The sequence below is a fragment of the Tigriopus californicus genome, chromosome 9 (genome assembly GCF_007210705.1).
Source record: "Tigriopus californicus strain San Diego chromosome 9, Tcal_SD_v2.1, whole genome shotgun sequence".
Taxonomy (NCBI): domain Eukaryota; kingdom Metazoa; phylum Arthropoda; class Copepoda; order Harpacticoida; family Harpacticidae; genus Tigriopus; species Tigriopus californicus.
Genome location: NC_081448.1, coordinates 13,110,581 through 13,128,359, shown reverse-complemented (window position 1 = coordinate 13,128,359; position 17,779 = coordinate 13,110,581). Strand labels below are relative to the sequence as shown.

The 17,779-nt window shown below is 44.2% G+C and overlaps 1 protein-coding gene across 1 annotated transcript in view; it reads left to right on the top strand.

Annotated features, from left to right (window-relative positions):
* Positions 1-8,327: 8,327 nt before the first annotated feature.
* LOC131886181 (latrophilin Cirl-like) overlaps positions 8,328-17,779 on the top strand; it is a 54,310-nt gene continuing 44,858 nt past the window's right edge. The window contains exon 1 of the mRNA XM_059234441.1: positions 8,328-8,722. Within this exon, the coding sequence (XP_059090424.1) occupies positions 8,626-8,722 (97 nt within the window). The 5' untranslated portion in view covers positions 8,328-8,625. The remainder of the gene's footprint in view (positions 8,723-17,779) is intronic.

Here is a 17,779-nt window from a genome sequence, read left to right as displayed (position 1 = left end):
GGACCACTTGAAACCCAGCCCATTTGGCGGTTTTCCGAAACAACTCTTCGTCTAAACAGATTAGAATGCAGCAAAGTCAGCTTTTCAAATCTAATCAAACAAGAGCAAATCTCAAGGACCTTGACGAGGCAGAATTAAGAAGTCCCCACGCCCCTTTGGCACATTTTACGACCCCTCGATACTCCCCATGTGCCATATATTGTGCACATTTGGAGAGCGACGGTTTTTTTCGCATCATTCGAACCATGGCCCTGCATTCCAGTAATAGATAGTGTTTGTTTGCTTCCTGGCCATGTGTCTGTCAACTATGAGAATAAACCAAGGTTTGAGGGGGTCAAGGGATCTCGAGCAAGTCTTGAATGACATGTGTTCGATTGTGATTCACATCCACATGATTTGATCCGGCCTCAAACGTCGATCACGCCGACGAGATCGTCGATCGTTGATCGTCGATGGCAACCAACAAGCAGCAACATCCATCGAGCCGACCTTCCATTTTTGTTAAGTGAAGCAAATCATACCAAAATCGGATTGTAAGATGAATGCAAGTCCTAAGCTGTTGGCTTCTCAGGGCAGTTCAGGATGGCTTGACCATGGAATAGAGCGTAGTAAAAAAACCAGCTTCACTCAATTTCACCGGAGTGAAGCGTCCACTTCTGATTTAGGACTTTTTGAATAAGTCGGCCTTCCCGTTCGTTCATAATCAGCCTATTTTCCGCTTCCAATATTTGGCATTGGAAACGCTCTGGCGAGCAAGTGAAGCCATTGACCACCGACTTGAACATGAAAATGAACAGTTTGCTTCCGAAAAAAATGTATGTACATAGTACGTGGTGGCTCTGGGAGTTCGTGGAACAATGACTGTTTCAAAGCCCCTGAGTATAAAGAATGTCGGCATTTGGGGTGGTTTCAACACCGCATAACCCTCTTTGGAGTGGTTAGATTGACGCACTTAAGCTCTTTAATGAACCTTTTTTCAGTGCTTTTTTTGCACCATCACGTCAGTCATGACAATTCCCACTCTAAGAGATGCTCAATTTAGGACTTGATGCGATTACCCATCGTCAATGATTTGAGTGAGAATGAAAAAAAAGATCCCGAGAGTAATAGGCAAGACAAAATCCTCTTCATTCTCCACCCAAGATCACCAGCCTCGTCGTTTTGGTCGTCATCATCATGGTCGTCATCTTCCATATCGTGTTGACAAATGAGAGCCAACTTGGAAACGCCGGACGCTCCGACTCTTTTCTACTACACGGAGGATGATGAGTGAGCGAATAAATGAACGAGCGAACACTTGAAGCATTAGTTCAACGGAACTTTTCGTGTGCCCTGAAACGATATCTTTGAAGACTTTTAAAGAAGAAAACTTATATCATTTGTCATTGACAGACTCTCGAGTGGATGGAGCTACGACCGTTCGTAAAAGTTGGCCAAGGACCAGAGGGTAAAAGAAGACGAAAAAAACTTTTTTTTAAAGGCAGAAAGGTGGGATGGAGGCAATTTGGAGTGGTTCACATCTTTTGGTGTGGTTGAGGTTCTTCTTGCCCCAAACTGGAAGTGGTCCTCAGACCACCGATAGCTATAATTGTTGGCTCTCGTCCATGCTACAAATATTTGCATGTGTCGATAGGGTAATGGGTTGAGCGTTCATTGGATCGAGTCCTTGAGCAATCATTAGTCGGACAAACTGGTTGGACATAATCAAAGGCACACCACACACACACGCTCATATCAGACAATAAAATCCGTGAAAGGCTGTCCCCCCTCATCCACGTGACATTCCGGTGCGCGTTTGTATGAACCTGGCTAATTGGGTACGAATTTATGGACTCGAATCTCAAATCCCCAAATGTCCAAAGCGTCAGATTACGTTTTATACCCCAGGACTAATCCTAGTTTAGGCTCAAAACATGTCAACCAGACCAGAGGTCACTCGAATCTGTGAAGCGAAACGCACTTAATACACAAGGAAAATTAGAGCAAAAGGTTGCTTGAGACAAAGCCCGGAAGGCCCACCATCATGCATTCACTCATTCATTTGTTCATTCATCATTATCGAAGGATCCTCCCTCAGCAACACATCACATTCATTCAAGTTTCGAGTCGTGCAAAGTCCACGTTTTTGTCCCTGTGAAATGGCATCTTGTCCTTGTGTTGACAGAGCAGCAGCAGCAGCCTGAGATGCAATCTCCAGCATCCTTATTGCATTCAAATGCATCTATTTGAACGCCTCGTTCGTCGTTTCAGCTGGTTCCGTAGTCAAGTTATATAATGCCCACTCCCTCGAATGGATTTTTGCTCAAGAACCAGTACATAAGTACCCGCCAATCTTTGCATCCTGCAATGTCTTGTTAGCCCCATAAATGGGTGACAAGGACTGGGAAATGTAAGTACTCGTCGTATCTCACAATGTTCGAATCTTCAGTCCTCATAGAGATCTTGGATGATATGCACTCTCAATTCATGTTTTCGGCCCCATCAGACTCGAGCACAATCGAATTGAACACTACTTAACTCGATTGAGAGGTGCCAATTCAAGGATCAAGAATGCTTTTAGATGAGGACCAAAGAAGAGAGACGAAACTGAATTCGTGACGGATTGCTCGCTTGAGCCTGAATGGATCGAACACTTCGACCTTGACACCTTTGATCATGTATGAGACTGATCACTTATTCTCTACTTTAGAGTCAATTGCATGTTGTCCAAATTAACAAATTGAGTCATTTGTCGGTCCCGATGGAGGCAAGCACGCACTTGGAAGCATGATGAGCCATCGGTGGCAGTTCCATCTTGCAACCATATTCGGCATCATGACCCCACCGAGTCTCTTGCCGACCACGACCAGAACAACATTACAAGGTATTAGCTCAACGCTGCCACTCTCCTCTCCCCCTCACCCCCCCATGAGTTCGTTCGTTTGAACTATGAAACAGAAGCAGTTTGAGACAGAGAGAGATGTCTTCCCTCTTCACAATGGCATGGAAGAAGGCTTTGGGGTCAAGTTCAAACCAGCTTACCCGTCATTGTGCCATCAACCAAGTGCAAAATGAAGTGCACACAAACAGGGATTTATTCGGGTCACGCTCCTGACGGGACCAATTGTGGTTGGTCTTCGTGGCAGTGGAACATTGGTGGACGTAAAGAGCACCACTTGGTTCGTCCATTCAGACATGATTGTTGCAGTGTCTCCTCATTCGTTGGTTGGAGTTAGCCATGCCATTCATGCCTTGAACTTTGAGACGGAGCACCCATCATAAGTGGTTGGAATTCATACAAGTGAGAAGAAGGGGGATGAATAATGGTGTATTTTAATGAGGCTAGCATGATGTGGTAAGGCCGAAATGTGTCTGGGCCAAGCCAGGTGACAATAGGACAGTTAAGTCAACCTTGAAATCAAAGTTCACCCATGAGTTGTGGCTTGTGTAGTGGAAAAATTGCAACTTATTACAAAAGTCACCCGAGCAATCCGGTTGCTCTGAGTTTGGAATTTGTACAGTGTACGTAGGGTACGTACATAATACCTAAGTTGATTGTTTTCATAGTAGGGGGAGATGCTTTGCAGAAGATCTGGGAGTATGAAGTGTGCTCTCCCATTTCACAACTCGGCCCTTTTTCAGCCAATCATCCCAAATTAAATCCAAGAACTTCAAAGTCACTGACTCGACGATCCTGAGAAGGAGCATCATTTGGAATTCGAGCTCCCTTGTCAGACCTCATTATGAGGATCGTTGCCAAGAGGACGACGGCTGACTTGTTCGTTTTCTTGATGATCAGAGGGGGGGGGGCAGTTGTTGCCAAACTCGAGCCACCAATCCCATCTAATTATTCCGCATGTTTAAACAATATCCAAAAACTTATTCACCCTAATGAATGGTGGACCGATGCATGTGGGAGAGCTCCTTCATCCATTTTGGCCCTTTGGTCGGGCTAATTCGGACCTCGTTCGATCTGACGCCCTCTTTTCGATACTCGGGTGACATTTGGGCGTCCAAGTGAGTAAACCGTGTCCTAGAGTGGGATGGGTCAAACCTTGATCGACATATCCATTCCGAATCGAATGTCGGGGGAGACTCCGAATATGGGAAGAGTTGGCTATAATGGAAGCGGTGATTACTTGTTTGGCAATGACCTTGAGAGCATGACATCCAATAACCACATTTGGGCCGTCGAGATTTCATGGATAGCTAAATTGCGTGAAATTGAGCTTTGATACACTTAGATAACTGAAACCGTTTGTCTAGTATGTACGTATGTAGCTATGGAGTGCGGCTGTGTTCTACAAATGGGGACTTGAAATGAAATCTGATTTTTCAAGAGACTTCTGGAGGCCCCGAAGCAGAAGTTGAAGATGACGAATCAAACGTCTCAACCCGCGTGACAGTTTGAAGTTCAATGTATTCCAAGCATGGCTACCATCCAACCTTCAGGAGGAGCCTTCATCAGGCAGTTGCAAATACGTGTAATAATGAAGCACATGAACATATCAGATTCAACGATTAGCTCTTGTTCAACCGAGAAGAGTCGTGAGTGATTTATGAATGTGACAAGTGGTGTCTTGAGACTCTGATCCAATGAATTCCATCTCGATTCCAAAGACTTTCTTGGAAGACAGATGCCCAAACTGACTGTCCAGGGAATAATACTCTTACTAGAAGGGGACATAACAGGATTGAAAAGTCAAATGGTGTTGGTTGTATAATCAGGGGAGTGAGATGGGCGATGCATTTTGGACCAGTTATTAAGAACCGATTGGAAGGTGTGATAAGCCGGCCATCAATGCAACCAACTACCAACATATGGATGGCATATCATTACAAATGAATAACAAGCCATCTAAACACTTGACAAGTTCGAGAACCATTATAAAAAACAAGAGCCCAGAACTCTCACGAACTTTGATATTATCCTAAGTACACTGTTGGATGTATACAGGTACCAATTTAGGGAACACTCCAATCACGGCAGTATTTGGCCGTCCTTGGCTTTGATACTCTCAGCACCATCAGTGACAAACGGATTAAGCGCCGAACAGAATTGCTATTGCATCCTTTTTCATTGAACACCAATAGTTGCCGGGATGTTGTTGGCAATGACAATAATAGGAGCAATGAAGGTACCAATACGAAAGGCACTGTCCTGCATGAATTCAATGGCTTAACGACTGTAAGGTGACAATCTATTTTTGTTGTTGGCATTTCGGAATTGCTTACCATGGTGGCTCAAATGCACGTCCAGATTGTGCGTACATAACTCGCTAACAACAGAGTGATCATGACTGTCACCACTCCGCCAACGAATCTGAGGGCCTCAAAATGTGAATGTTGTACCAGTACTGACATGGACAAAAACCGTCAACAGGGTTGAGCAAGCAACGTTACCGCTTGGGGGAAAAAAGTCTAGGCTCCTAATGGTGCTTGGGTTGAACTGTTTATGCTGGAATTGGTTCACACCCAGTTTAATGAATGCATGGAGAAGATGTCCCCCCCCCCCCTCCCTTTTTTTTTAAAGCCGGAGATGAATTCGATTCCTTTGATATCAATTGAGAGCTCCCACATATCAATGACCAGGGGATATTGATATTATCTGTTACCATCGAATCCTCCAGAAGGGGTTTCCATATGGCCGTAATGTTCATTTATGACTGTTTCTTGCGCTGCTTCTGCTTGCTCCTGGGTACGTTTCAGGCTCTGATTGGGTGTTGTCATTCCGTGGACGAGGGTCTCGAAAACTCATCTCGCCAAGCCTTGAGGAGCTCAACGGACGAAGATAAATTCAATTACGAGGTTTATTTGGCTTTTTATGTCCTCAGTTAATTGGAACCTGAGCTTTCCTTGAGGATTGTTATGTTGGACTGGCAGCCACGAAAGCTCAACTCCTCGGTTAGTGCGTAAGTGTGTGAATGTGTGTGGCATTCCCCCTTGGAAAAAAGATGGGTTCAAAGTCGTTTGGATTATCTGCGAGATCGTTGAAACTATAGAATGAATACCTTCTTGTGGTTGGCTGCTTGGGTAGTTGTTTGGTTGGTTGGTTGGTTAGTTAGTTAGTTGGATAGTTAGTGTTGGTGCATTTGGTGGTGAATGGATCACACTGCATACTGAACCACTATCTCCTGTTTGTAGCAATTCTAAAATCAGTTGACAAAAGAAATACCCCCTGCTCGCAATGTTAAATACGTTAATGAGCATTGGTTGAGAGAAGAGCACAGATCACAAAATATGTGAAGAATCCTAACTCCAAGACGATTCCCAGGAATACTCTACCGACATAGGCAGGACTACAAAACTTGTGGTATTCATGGTAGCCAGCAATCAGTTACTTTCGTTGGAAGCTTTAACTGCCATCCCATTAATTGCACAATGCCAACTCCGAGGTAAAATCCCAAATCCCTCACTCAGAATGTATTTGTTAGCCCCCGGAGTTGTTGAGAATCACATAGAGGTAGTAGGAGTGTGCTCCCGAGTGAATGGAGGCAAGAGTCCTATTTATGTGTATGGTTGCCATGGGGTTAAATCCATTCCTACCACTCTCCGAAACCCTTGACAACTATTTCTCGACAAGAACCATCTGGTTCCACATGCAGATACGTACTTGTAAGAGCGGATTGTTTAGGAGAGGAAAAGAGACCCTGGAATCTGGAATCTACTCTCCAGCCTCATCATCTTGAACTGCATGTGTGCCACTCAGAGGAGCCAACCTTTTCCTTCCATCTGGATGGCACATGCACAAAACTTCAGGAATCCATGGAGCTGGGCCCAAGACCTACACTCTCCACACGCGTATGAGGGACAGATGGAGAGGAACGATGTTCCAAGAGCTTCATAACAGATGAAGTGCTCCCTTGATGACACTCACGAGAATGAAATTTCTCCTAGATTGTCAGGGCTTGAGCGGGATCCTAGGGAACGTCAATGCATCACGGGGAGCTCCAACGGGGTGATAGTCCGGGCATTTAAATGAGATTTGACTTGGCCAACTTCGTAGGGGGAGTGCACTTTTCCTTTCTCTCGTTTTCTTCCTTTTAGGAGCATAAATCTGGGCATGACATGATGTATGGCTGATCCTTGGGATCAAGTCCTCAAAGATGAAGACATTTCAATATTTATCTTCTTTGGAGAATGGATCCTTTTGACTCGCTACGTACATATGGAACACATGTGTAAGTGGGTGCATGTGTGTTACTGAAAGTCGGACGAAGTTCCATTGCGAGCCCTAGCCCATCGAAAGGCTAAAGGCCACCGCAGAATGAGAAGAAAATTGAGGCGAAACACAAACTTTGCACACACCCACATCTACTTGAGAAAGGGGGCCGGAGGGGGAAATCGGGTGCATAGATCCTAGCTCAGGATATTCAACATGGCTCTTTCACGCACATACGTACGTACGTACACACATCCAAGACATCAGGCCATGCGTAGAGACTGGAGATGGCGAAGACTTTGCAAATAGGAATCAAAAGCTTTGGTGAGGTAAAGAGCCTTTTTGAAAGCCTTCTAAAAGGCTCTGGGTGGTTCGCCAGGATCGCGGGGATCAAAATTCATGATGCATTTTGTGCAGATTTCTGTCGGAGAGAGATTGCACTCTCTTTGTGCCAAGTTCAAAGACAGGAGAGAGGACAACCTCTCCATTTTCTCAAAGGTAATTAAGTTTTCCCGAGCTGGAAGTGAATTTTCGTATCTAATCTGCCCAGGAGGTTGGATGATAATTCCTTGAAGTGGTGGTGCATCAAGGTGGACCCCTCGTTTCCAGATTTGCTCTCTCCGGAAAACCAGGTCAGTCCATATCGTTAATGAGAGTGCTTCGCATGAGATATGTGCCTTGATTTGGGAATGGAAGCAGCACTGCTCCTGAACACACATACACACAAGTGAAGTTTCACTCCGAAGTCCTCACTCGAAAACTCATTAGTACCTATTCAGTGTTACCCATTTCTCATTTCCTTGAATCATCCTCTTATGCCAATAAAGTTATGGGCGCTTCGACGCTCCCGCACAACGCAAGCTCGGTCAAATTGACATTCATTGCCAAGCCCACAGAGACAAAATGAACAAAATCCCAAGTAAAATCCGCAATGTTTTGGTATCCTGAACCTTCCAGAGGGCCCTTAAAACCCATGCTCCTGCCAAGGTATCCATACTCTAGCGGGCCCTTTCTATGTGCAAGTACCTTTTTAAAGCTACAGCGGCCCTTCAGGCGGAGGCTGGCGAGTCAGAGCGCGCGGAATTCGGAATTCAGATGAACCAGCGAGCAAAAGAAGGAGAGCGCGCGAGAATTTCAACTTATGGCCGCCCGAGAACGAGTAAATCAAGGAATCGAGTCCTCAGTGCGAGTGAGATCCCGAACGTGAGCAGACCCTTGTCAGCTCGTGATATCCATTTCGTTCGTTGCTGAGGTCAGCTGTGTGGCGAACAACTTTGAGTGCTTTGGATTTTGCTGAATTTTACAACATCTTGTTAGGGAAAGCGATTTTAATTGGAGGATTTACAGACGGGATTGCCGGGTCGGTTCGTTTCATTTGATCCACCATGAAAAACCGTCTGAAAGTGAGCTAGAAGAAGGCTGGAAAACCAAGTGTGAAGTGCTGCTTCCTCGTCTCAGTGAAGTGATTGCTTCTCTCTCCCAGAATGATGAGGTCCCCTGCGACCTCTCAGTGGGTCTGGCTGACCTTTTTCCTGGCCTTGGCCACCTCGTCAGCTTCACAATTAATCCCATTTCCTGAAGGTAAGACTTTGCCTCTCCTTTGACCTCTCCAAACATCTATTTTTTTTCGCTCTACGCGGGATAGAAGGGACGAAACTACCATCAAGAGGCCCATTGTCAATATGAGAGCCCTGAGTTGAACTCGTACACACTTGCCAGGCCCTTGAAGACCGGTTGAGATAATTACACCTCTTATAAACCGACTCAATTTCCCTCCAGTAAGAGGAATAATTTTTGCAAAACTTCCCCTTTGGAAAGCGTGTCTGCACAAAGATGGCTTGCATATAGAAAAATCTCCTGTCCACCAAAAAATGAGTCGACCAAGCCACCCTTTTGGGTCCTCATCGTGGGTGGTCACTTTACGGAGTTGGTCGCTTCTTTTCGGGAGAAAAAAAAATCCGTGCACACTGATGATTGGACCTCAAAACCAAGTTGAATTGTGTTCATGGGGTTCCCCTTCCAAATCCTTTCGAGGTTTTCGTTCGGTTCATGTACACACAGTACACAAGAATTGGGAGGTGGGAATAGCCCAGAACAATGGGTCTCTGCACGATTTGTGGCCGAAAAATGAGTAGAAAAAATGCTTGACAATTGTACACCATCAATTCTTGAGATTGTAAAAAGGGTGAAACTTGTTTTGTGTCTGCATCCCAGTCCCCAATTTGGAGCTATTTTTTTGTATGTCCCAAGTTCATCGACGTTGTTGCTTGCTTGCTCGCTCAGTAATGGTGTCATTAATTGTTTGACCCTTATTTGGCCTTCAACTCATCCCCGACATTGGTTGTATTTGGTCTCTGTGGCATGGAAGTTGAAGGGTCGGTCGGATCTCCAAATATCCGAAGAGTCAGGAATTCGTGGTTAAAAAATCTGGTTCCCAAGTCAATTACGAGGTGATATGAATGTTGTTCCAGTCAAGATTAATTTCCTGTCTTAGAGTCTGAAGGGGCCAGAAATGAGAAATTGACAAATCCAGTTGACAATTATGATGACGAATGACTCGTGAGATCGCACAACCAACGCAATGTATCCAAATGACGATGACGTGGCCAGATGGGAGACTAAATGGATCGAGTTACATCCTGAACGGTGTGAAGCACTTTCCTGCTCATTTGAATGAAATGAGCAGATGGAATCAAATTGTTCTAATAAACATTAGGACTCAATTTACCCGGCGAACCAATAGACAATCGAAACCCATTTGACTGAAATGTCATGGCAATGCAATTTGGCAACACCGTGAATGTGCTTGGCATCCTCGCCAAACGACTTCGGGTCAGATGTTGTTGGTGGTCTTGCTCGTCGATCTTGCTCAACCCAAGATAGGGATACCCGTTTCAGCTAAATTATGGTATTAATATTCTCTGGAAGAGACATTCAACCGGCTTCGATATCTTGAGTGTGGGGGTTGTTTGTGGTTGGTTTTTGGTTTGTGGCGTGGGTCTGTTACTTGTACTTCAAACTCTTCAGTGCGGTAATTAGCCTGCCTGCCAATTTGTTGTGGAGTCAATTTTTTGTGTGTCGGCAGATTGATTGGTGTTGGTGGGGTGTTAATGGATGTCTTGGCCAAATCTTTGACCTCTTAATGTTCCTTTGGAGGAAAAACCATTTCGTGTTGAGCGGTCGGTCGGGTCGGTCCAATAGTCTCAAATACTCGATTGGAAAAACCTTACATCTGTTACATTCACCACATTCAAGGTCTCGAGTTTAGCTCATCATTTCAAATGTGTTTCCTTTTAATTTTAAGTATTCCTTAAAAAACACTCGGCTAATCCTGAGCGAAACATTTGTGCATTCCATTCTGGCCACTTTCCGGCCATGAAATTTAGGGATCTTTGAAACCAGCTCTTGCTTTGCTTTGAACAAAGCTCGTTAGATTTGCATTTAGCTGAGCTCAATTTGGCGTATCCAAATTTGGAACCCTCTTAATTAGTCATGTTTAGCGACACACAGATAGACAAAGAGTCAAAGCTACTGTGACTTCAATGTTCGGGGTATTTGAACACTTGCACTGTCTCCTCTTTTTCGTCCTCCTTTTGCATGTCGTGTCAATTATCACATACTCTATGGACCCGTTAGAAATTCGTAAAAGTAGTGCTTTGCAAAAAGGGTACTCTTTCTTTGAAGCGAGCCTACACAACTAAATTTTCTGGAATGTCTTTCTTTACTTAACAGGGTCTAGAATTTTGTCGCTGGGCGAAGAAAGAGAGTGAGAGAACACGTCTTTAAGCATCCCGAATGTTCATATGAGCAATGCCAGAAGGGGGGGACAAAAGTGATGCTCCCCCTCCGTGCTCTTCTGGGAAGCTACTGTCTAATGGTTTTTTTCATTTCCTTTAATGGGCTCTTGATGAACTCTTGAATTTTCCAGTTTGTGAATGGTTCCTCCGACATTAATCATGCCTGCGAGGCAAACAGACCTGAGAATCACATGTTTAAGTTCAATTTGATTAACTCGTTTCGGGTTGGTCGAGATATCCCTCAAACGAGCCAGACACTAATCATAGAAATGTGGGGACCTTTTCAGGAGCAAAGAGCAAAGCTTGTCTGGAACTTGACGTGTGGATAGGACTTGGATTTTTTTTCCTTTGAAAAGAATCCGTTGTAAGACGTAGTTGAATTTGTCACACTCCTTCCCCAATATTTTGAGATTACAAGTCATAGCCCTATATTTCGAAACCCCAAACTATCACGATGTTTATGCTCGAAGAAGTCGTAGTGCCGAAATTCATTATTGAACAAATTTGCGTGGCTTATCTAGGGAAGCAATTAATGCTGATGGGGAATTTTCATTACAAGCACCGTGCTGGCCCAACCAGTCAGGCAGCTCGACTATCAGCGACTTGTGTGGCACCAATTTACCCGTCACATGTTCATGTTTATTCGACCTCAAGCTGAATGGAAATGAAACTTGAAGTTTGCCTTTCGTCCCTGCAACTCTCTACATTTTGGTGGGCCGAAAGTGCTGAAACATTTAATGGGTTTCTGTCTTTCGCTCTCAACACCACCTGATCATGCCTTTAAAAGAATTGCTTTCACTTGAAAAAATATAGATCCTCTAGACAGTGTGCCCTCGAAAAACGACTGATTTAGCTCTTGCCCTTATCTCCTGGACTTTTCCTTAAATCCTAATGATGTATGGGATATCCTGAGTTTCTTGTCCTTCTTTCTCTCCTTCCACTTCCTGCTTTTTGAGGGTCCCTTTTTCTGACTCTTGTCCTCCCACATTACGAAGCGGTCCGATCTTTCACCAGACGTTTGGGTATGTACTTTTGATTAGTAAAAGTGGCATTGCGATATATTTACGCCAAATCGAGGTTGAAGCGATATTCGTACCAATAGTGCCAAAGTTCAATGTCTTTCTATCATGGACCTTCCGGATAACGAAATGCCGAGTTTTTGTTGCCTCGGCCATCTTTTCTGCAATTATTTACTGCCAATCTAGCACTTAACTCCGGTAAAGGCACCAGGGAAAAATATAATTGGGGCTTGTTACAATTGTCGGATTCAAGAACGAATGTCACTTTATTTTTGTTTTCAAAGTGTGAAATCAGGGCTGTGAGGTGACCCATGCCGAAGAGCAAATTTTGAAACTAGAAAAGGAATATTTGTTTGGAATTACTATATCAACAATAATAATAATAATCACCATACTATCATTTATGCGACATTGTGCCATTTTTGTACAGATTTTTAAGAGCTCACAACTTTTAGAATAGAACTTCGATGAAGCTCAAATATGGCAACACCTTAGTAAAAAAAACTCGTGCGAAAGAAAATAACCAACAAATGTGAAAAAAAAATGTATGTAACAATCTGCGAAATACTTTAAGGAGACTATTTCCCGAAATCTAATAAAGCGTGTTGCAAGTTTCAACATGTAAACCACTTTTGCAAAGCACAATGAATCAATGTCAATCGATCGGGTAGAATTGGAATTGTTATTTATGTTCATGGACAAGGCTTGATTTTGCTCACGCACTTCCATACAGGAATGTCGACCAAATAGGAAAGGGGATCTATAGAAGGAGGAGGTTAGTTTTTTTCTCCGGTTGAGGGCTTGTTCCGATATTTCATCTTTTTCGACATCATTTCCCACTTTTGATATACTTCGACAAAAAGTAGTTATGGATAAGAACTCGCACTGTAAGAAGTGTTTCATTGGTTTCGTGGACACGCGTGCTAACGTAGATTTTCATGCTCAGTTATGTGGTGGCTGTCTACAGACTAACACCAAATGGGAAAATAATGAGTTAATGTCGGAGCCATAAGTTCAAATAAACAACGCCGCTCCAAAGTTTGTTTTCTTGCTTTTTCCCACTCCAATGGAATTGGTGAGGTGTTTGTGTATTTGGGTAGAACTGGGCCAAAAGTTTCTTTTGACATCCTACGTATTTGCTGAAGTTTAAGGATTGAACAAGACAGCCCCGACAAGGGGCAGAAACGGCATAAGTCTGTCGCTTTTCCGTTTTCCACAGTGTTTGGCTTTCTGAGGGTTTTGCCAAAATGGCCCCTCGAGTGGTTTTTGAAATGATCAATGACTGGGGCACTTTTTGTTCTCTCTTTTCCCATTTGATGCCCAACAGACACTTCTAGTGGAAGCCAACAACTGATGCCTAAAAGTGACCCAATTAGAGGTGGTTGAGTGCTGGAGTTAGGCGTTGCTAGCTGGTCCAGTTTTTGAATGTGAGTGGTCATTTTATCTCAGCCTTTGGTTGTGAGCAATTTCTTGCATAAAATAGTGTCTACTTGTTTATGAGCTAATTAGATCCAAATTTCTGCCCCACAGGCTTTCTCGAGGGTGAAATCACTCACTGTCAGTCGTCCTCAGTTTTGGACGCCAAAACATCACCTTCCCAACACCAAACTCGTCTCCACGAACACTGAAGTTTCTCGGTTGATTGTACATTAACGGGTGTGTTTGCGAGCTGGTTTGGGTTATTTAGTTCCGAGAGTTGAGCAAACTTCTGTCTTTGTTTTAATGGCTGGGCTTGCCAATTGCCCAAAATTCGTTATTACTTCAACAACGAACATTTTTTGAGGCGTGCGTGTGTCGTGGCGTGTCAAGAAGTTTTGACGTCCGGGTGGAGGTGGTGTGTAAATAATTGGATTGAAAACTTTCTTCCGATCATGTGTGAGTGTTCAGTTCTGTTCTGTGGCTGACTCTCCACATGCTATAGCTACCTCCTAGCCCTCACCCACCTCAGAACGAGATCAGATAGTTTATGAATGTGCTGGCAAATGTTTTGACTTGCGTCCGTGAAAAAAAAAACTCTTGAGGGTGGATCGGAAGGAAAATGAGGGGGAGTTCGGGAAAGATTTGGGGAAAGCTTTGACATTCCCACATCTGTCACGCGTCTGTATTTCCATTTCTTGTCCATTTCGAGGAAACGAAAAAAGTTTGAAATCTTATCCTTGTTTGGCGCCCAGGCCTAGTGGCTTGAGCCTTTTCTACCAGAAAATTGAATGAGGAAGAGAGAATGGCGAATACTGAATACGTCAAGATGGTGGTGCTCGAGTGAGCACTGAAAAAGACGACGAAGTGTCATCTGTCTTCAAAGCTTGGATGAAGGCGATACAAATTCTTAACGACTCTGTCATGAAACTCGAATTCGGCAGTCTCGACTCTCGATCGTGGTTCATCATGGATCGACTGTTGAGACTAGGAACAACCCACCCACCCAGCAAGTCAGTCAGTGAGTCAGTCAGTCATTCAGTCAGCAAGGAAGCGAGCGGCACTTTTGTCTTTGGATTTCATCAAGTTTTGCAATGGCTCCCCTAGTTTACCCCATTGCGATGACACAGTTTAGAAAGTGGGATTTCCTTTTGACAAATGGTCTCTGTCGTTAGCGTAAACAATCGGAAGCAATAATGATTCCAAAGAAAGAGATGAAGAAAGAACAGATCTCTCGAATGGCGATTTAATCCACTTTCCAGATCCCCCGTCAAATATTTTCGGGGTGTCAAGACGTCTCGTATTACTTGTTATTTTGAGGGAACAAAAAAAGAAGAAGGGACTCGGACTCGGCTGAAGAAAAGCAGGAATGGAGCGGGAAGGAACTGGTAAGGATCTCTGAAGGATAATGCGGTCCCTTTAACGTCGGCTCTCTGAAAATTGAAGAGGATTTTTTGGTCATCGGATCCCCCAAGCACTTGAATATTTGATGATGGGACATCCGCTCAGGGTTCCTCGCCCCCAGTGGACATCATCTTCTAATGGGATCCTTCATTCTGAACTGTACGACGTACATCCCAGTCTTCGTCCTTCTTTCCGGATCATGAACAAAGGTCACTTCAACCGATCTCATCATCTTCCACTTGAATGTCACTCGCTACAAACAGAAATAAACACCTTGGATGGATCGTGGACCCCTTGGTGTTTCGAGAAAACAGGAGGGATATATGGGCACTCCAAATGTGGGATTAGCCCGAGTGGGAAATCTGAAACCTCTTCACATTCATGGGGTCTCGTGTACTTCTCGCACGTTGAGTGTGAAGGATGAAGGCGACCAGACAAGCGATAGTTGGGTGACAAAATTGTTGCTCCAATGCAATGGGGAGGCCAACAAGATTCCAATCCGCTTAGTTTAGCTAATACCCCCGCTTATACCGACTCTTTGTGAGCCGATGAGGAAATCTGCGCCAAAACATGACGAGCAGGATGGTGGCTCCGCATATGCTCAAAAGTTCACACATGCTTGGTCAGTTTTCTATACACACCGCACGGCACCACTTGGTACTTGACAGTTTTGAGTGTTTGGTGGTTTTTCGTGTCCCAGTTTTTTTGCACATTTTCAAAAGGCAATTTACGTATTCCTCCCCCCTTCCGCCTTTTCCTCATGTCTCCTCCCTTCATTTCATCCCTCTTGGTTTTGACCCTCTTCTTGCGTACAGTGTGCTTGTATGTATATACATGCACGGCATATACATACGTGCCTTTTCTCAAAGCATTGGGGGGGGGGACTTCTTGCTTCAATGGTCATAAACTGACATTGGTAACACAACAACGGGCTCTTTGGCTACCAATGCTTGTAGAACTGGAGACTTGAGTGCAAAGTCCAGAAGGACTCGAACAAAAGGCACTTTTTCCATTCAGCGGGGAGAGAGAGAGAGAAAGAAAGAAAAAAAAACCTCGGAAGAAAATATGCAAAGCACATTCTTAAGCACATTGTAAGTTTCGTTTCACCGCTCTACGACCAACCATAGTGCTAACTGCAACTACAACTGGGACTGCTGCGGGTAGTTCCTAAGCTGAATTCGTAAGTCAGCCGGCCGGAATGTCAATTCACAAGCAAACACAACAACAATAGATTATGTAAATTTCCTCGTTCTTCCCTGGGAAATGACAAAAATCTCTGTTCATTCGGAAGCCCCTTCCTCTCTTTCTTTTGCTTTGAAGCCAGGGACAACAAATTGACTTGTTGGCCAACGAGCGAACTCGAAGGCGCTAGTGTTTCCTTCTTCTTGTGTTTGCCATGGTTTCCCTGTGAAATTCATTATCCTTGACTGGGCGACGATAACAATTTGGCACCAAGACCGCTCGATTCCTTGGTTTGGGCTAAAATGTTCATGTCTTCAAAGCACGGAATTTTGCATGTTTGATCCACCACAAAAAGACTTCCAAAGCGAGGATGATGAAGACCTTCACCTTCAGTAGGGCGTCAGAGACGAATCATAAACTTCATTAACGGGCTGTAGGATTAAGAATGTCCGATATCTTGTTAACATTCTAAAACCATTCTCCAGACATTTGTGAAGCGAATAGGTCAGGGCCTCCTTGACTTGGAAATGAGAAGAAGCTCTGGTTACGACCGAAAACGTCTGTCCACTCGAGCAAGAAGCACGTATGTTGTGTTAGCCTCGAGACCTTTGTGGCCTTTGTATAATCAGCTCTTGCGGTTGAGGCCAACTAGAATGCAATTTTTTTCCTTGACGTACTCATTAATTTTCACTTTGTGCGTATTTTTGCTCGAGCACTGAACCATGAATCCAACGTGACAGATTGTATACGGAGAAGATTCATTTATTCATTTTTTCAACAACTCAATTTGGAAGCTCCCATTCATGCTTGCCTTTGGAGTGAATCTTGTTGAAGCCTTGGCACCAAAGTGAGTCCAAATTGCTCGTTCATAATTGCATTCGATAATGGTGGTGATGATGATGCTCATCGCTATCCCAATGGAAGGTAAACGGGACCCAACCCACTTGGTTGGAGAGTGCGGGACAAGGATTTGGTTGACCCAAAAAGAAGAAAGACGTGTAGAACACGAAAGAGCAGACATGAGGATCACCCTTCAGCTTTGTATAATTTTCATATCATGCAAATGAGACTAAAACATCCTTTCTTTTCGAAGGGAAGGAAGCCAGGGCCAGATAGGGAAGGATGAAATGAGTCTAACCAACCATCTGCCGCCACTTTGCAGTTCTCGGTAACGTAAGTAGTACGTGAGACCGTAAAGGCTCCGGGTTTTTCTTTGGGGGGCTTGTCTAAAAAGGCTTCCAGATCATCACTCACAGCCGGTGACGAACGAGAGGTTGTGGAAGGAAGGCCGCCTTCTGATTCTCGAAAAACACGCTGGCAAGTTTCGCAAAAGGTAGAGAGAACTGCGATTATGGCGTAGAAAAGGGGATCTTTGGGTGGGTTGGAACGAAGAGCCTTGGAACAAGAGCGAGAGCAGGATTTTGGGTGCCAAGGAAGAAGGAGGAAGGCTTTTAACAAAATGAAGATGCCTGATTGAGAGCTCGGACTGCCAAAGCTAACGGGGAATGGAAGGAGGAGAGACCTTAATGCGAAAGAAATGCCTGGGTAACTTAATGCGCCGAATGGAGTTGAGTACTTTGTGTGTTGTATCGCATCCATTTGGCCAAGATCGGCGTTATTGATGACTTTGATAATGCGAAGCCGCGAGAGGAGAGAATCTCAAATCTGAAAGACATTGGTGTTCTTCAACTCATTCGATTATTGTTGTTGTGGTAATGTTTACACAAACAAAGTCTTCTTTAAAGCCGCCATGAATCGCACATTTTTGAACCGAGCTTATGAGGAAGAGTGTCCTTTGAAATTTATGTGCATCACATGTC